At 50.5% G+C, this 1,731-nt stretch overlaps 1 protein-coding gene across 1 annotated transcript; it reads left to right on the top strand.

The window, feature by feature from the left end:
• F5891DRAFT_1107771 (uncharacterized protein) lies at positions 1-1,731 on the top strand. Its single transcript, XM_041363677.1, has 6 exons — positions 1-98; positions 152-385; positions 433-487; positions 529-720; positions 777-911; positions 965-1,731. Exons 2-6 carry the CDS (start codon positions 242-244, stop codon positions 1,654-1,656), a joined length of 1,218 nt encoding a protein of 405 aa, XP_041227259.1. The 5' UTR covers positions 1-98; positions 152-241; the 3' UTR covers positions 1,657-1,731.

Genomic DNA, 1,731 nt, shown 5'->3' with positions numbered 1-1,731 from the left:
CATCGAGTCTGCATCCTTCCGATGGCGACAAGCCCGTCACATCTGAGAATCTCAGTGGCCGTGGGAATCAAGGAGCGCCCGGAGAACCTGCTTCGAAGGTATTTACGCCAAACGATCTATTTTTCATATCTAAATTCTGGTGGTCGTGCAGGTCCTCGACGCACCTCCTGACGTGAAAGGGTTTCCTGATTCCCAATCAGTTGATGCTGGACTTTAGGGTGCCCGTAAGGTTACAGAAAGTATGAGACCACTCGGGGGACGTGTCACTTCTGTGGTATCCAAAGCCGAGGATGGCCCAAAAGATCTCGCTGCCGCAGACGATATCCCGACCACATATCTTCAACAACTCAAAATTTTCGACACTGTCATAGAGAATCTTGCGAACGTATGGGTGCTCTTCTTGGTTGGAAGCGAGCTAATCAAATTGTATAGGTACATCCTTATGCAAAGATGGTGCTGGGCATGCTGTCCGCTGCATCCAAAGTACGTGTGGTTTTCACCTTCCTGTTCAGCAGTTGTTGACTCTATTTCTCGCTCAAACAGAACGCGACAAATCGGTGCAATCTCTTCTCAACAAATTGGAACAAGTTTACGGCTTCATGTCGCAAAAGGACACTCTGGGCCAGATTTCATCCAAGCGCAGCATTGCTGGACGAATCGCGCAGCAGACTCTAGAGTACGCGTATTTCATCAGGGATTATTCGGAGAAAAAGAGCTTTTGTGAGTCTTCTAGCCATCACACTTTCCATAATTTGAACCTTATGCCATCATCACAGGGAAGAGACTCGGGAAAAATGTCATCTCAGAGACGGATGATCTGATTTCACGGTACAATAACGCTTTGGACGACTTCATGCAACAATTTCGGGACCAAGCTCTTCGAGACATAGCCGATCTTGTTCGGTGTACTAGTAAGGATTCGAACATGCTTCTGAATTCCCGTCCACTCATAATACCTCTTTAGGTGACAAACTGGGTGACAAACTGGATCTCAGCGGGATGCCTTACGCAGCAGGCGCGGGACTAAATACCACGAAACTATGCCTACCAGGGACGCGCACGAATGTTCTCTCCCGGATCACTGCATGGATCAACGACAGCGGAGATACTGCTCAGCGGGTGCTGTGGCTATCTGGCCCTGCGGGCACGGGCAAGTCAGCCATCGCTCATACAATAGCCAACTGGTTCAACGACTTGGGAGGGCTCGGTTCGTGTTTCTGCTTCGACCGGAATCAAACCGACAAACGTCATGAAAAAGTCTTCTCCACCATCGCTCGCGACCTCGCCGATCGTGATCCGGAGATGAGACACGCATTAGCGAATGTAGTCGAACGTGCAAATGCGCTCAAGAGCACGACAGACATCGTCCAGCAGTGGCGCAAGTTGTTGATAGAATCACTAAAGAAGTCTTCTGGGTCGAGCGTGGGGCCTGTCTTGATCGTAATCGAAGCGCTGGACGAGAGCGGGGAAGTCGAGACACGGCGCAACCTTCTCCGCATACTTGCGGGTACCCTCGAGGGAGAAGGTCTTCCCAAAATCACCGAACTCCCATCCAACTTTCGGATTCTCGTCACTTCTCGCGCGCTTCCTGATATCAATTCTGAATTTCAGGATGCTCCACATATTCAACGGTGGACCGGGGGTCCCAAGGCATAGACCAAAGGAAGAGACATAGACAAGAGGCAGTTGGTCCTTCGGCGATAGCCATAGCTTAGTCAGCGACACGCGCAC

This window comes from Suillus fuscotomentosus (assembly GCF_016647785.1).
Source record: "Suillus fuscotomentosus strain FC203 chromosome Unknown F5891scaffold_20, whole genome shotgun sequence".
In the NCBI taxonomy this organism is placed as follows: Eukaryota; Fungi; Basidiomycota; class Agaricomycetes; order Boletales; family Suillaceae; genus Suillus; species Suillus fuscotomentosus.
The sequence above is the reverse complement of the archived record's forward strand: the minus strand, read 5'-3'. Positions and strand labels throughout refer to the sequence as shown.

Excerpts from the sequence above, each read along its gene's own strand:
- F5891DRAFT_1107771 (XM_041363677.1), top strand. The coding sequence starts at position 242 with ATGAGACCACTCGGGGGACGTGTCACTTCTGTGGTATCCAAAGCCGAG. Across the intron at positions 386-432 it reads TCATAGAGAATCTTGCGAAC|GTACATCCTTATGCAAAGAT; the intron begins GTATGGGTGCTC and ends CAAATTGTATAG. Across the intron at positions 488-528 it reads GTCCGCTGCATCCAAAGTAC|TTCTCGCTCAAACAGAACGC; the intron begins GTGTGGTTTTCA and ends TGTTGACTCTAT.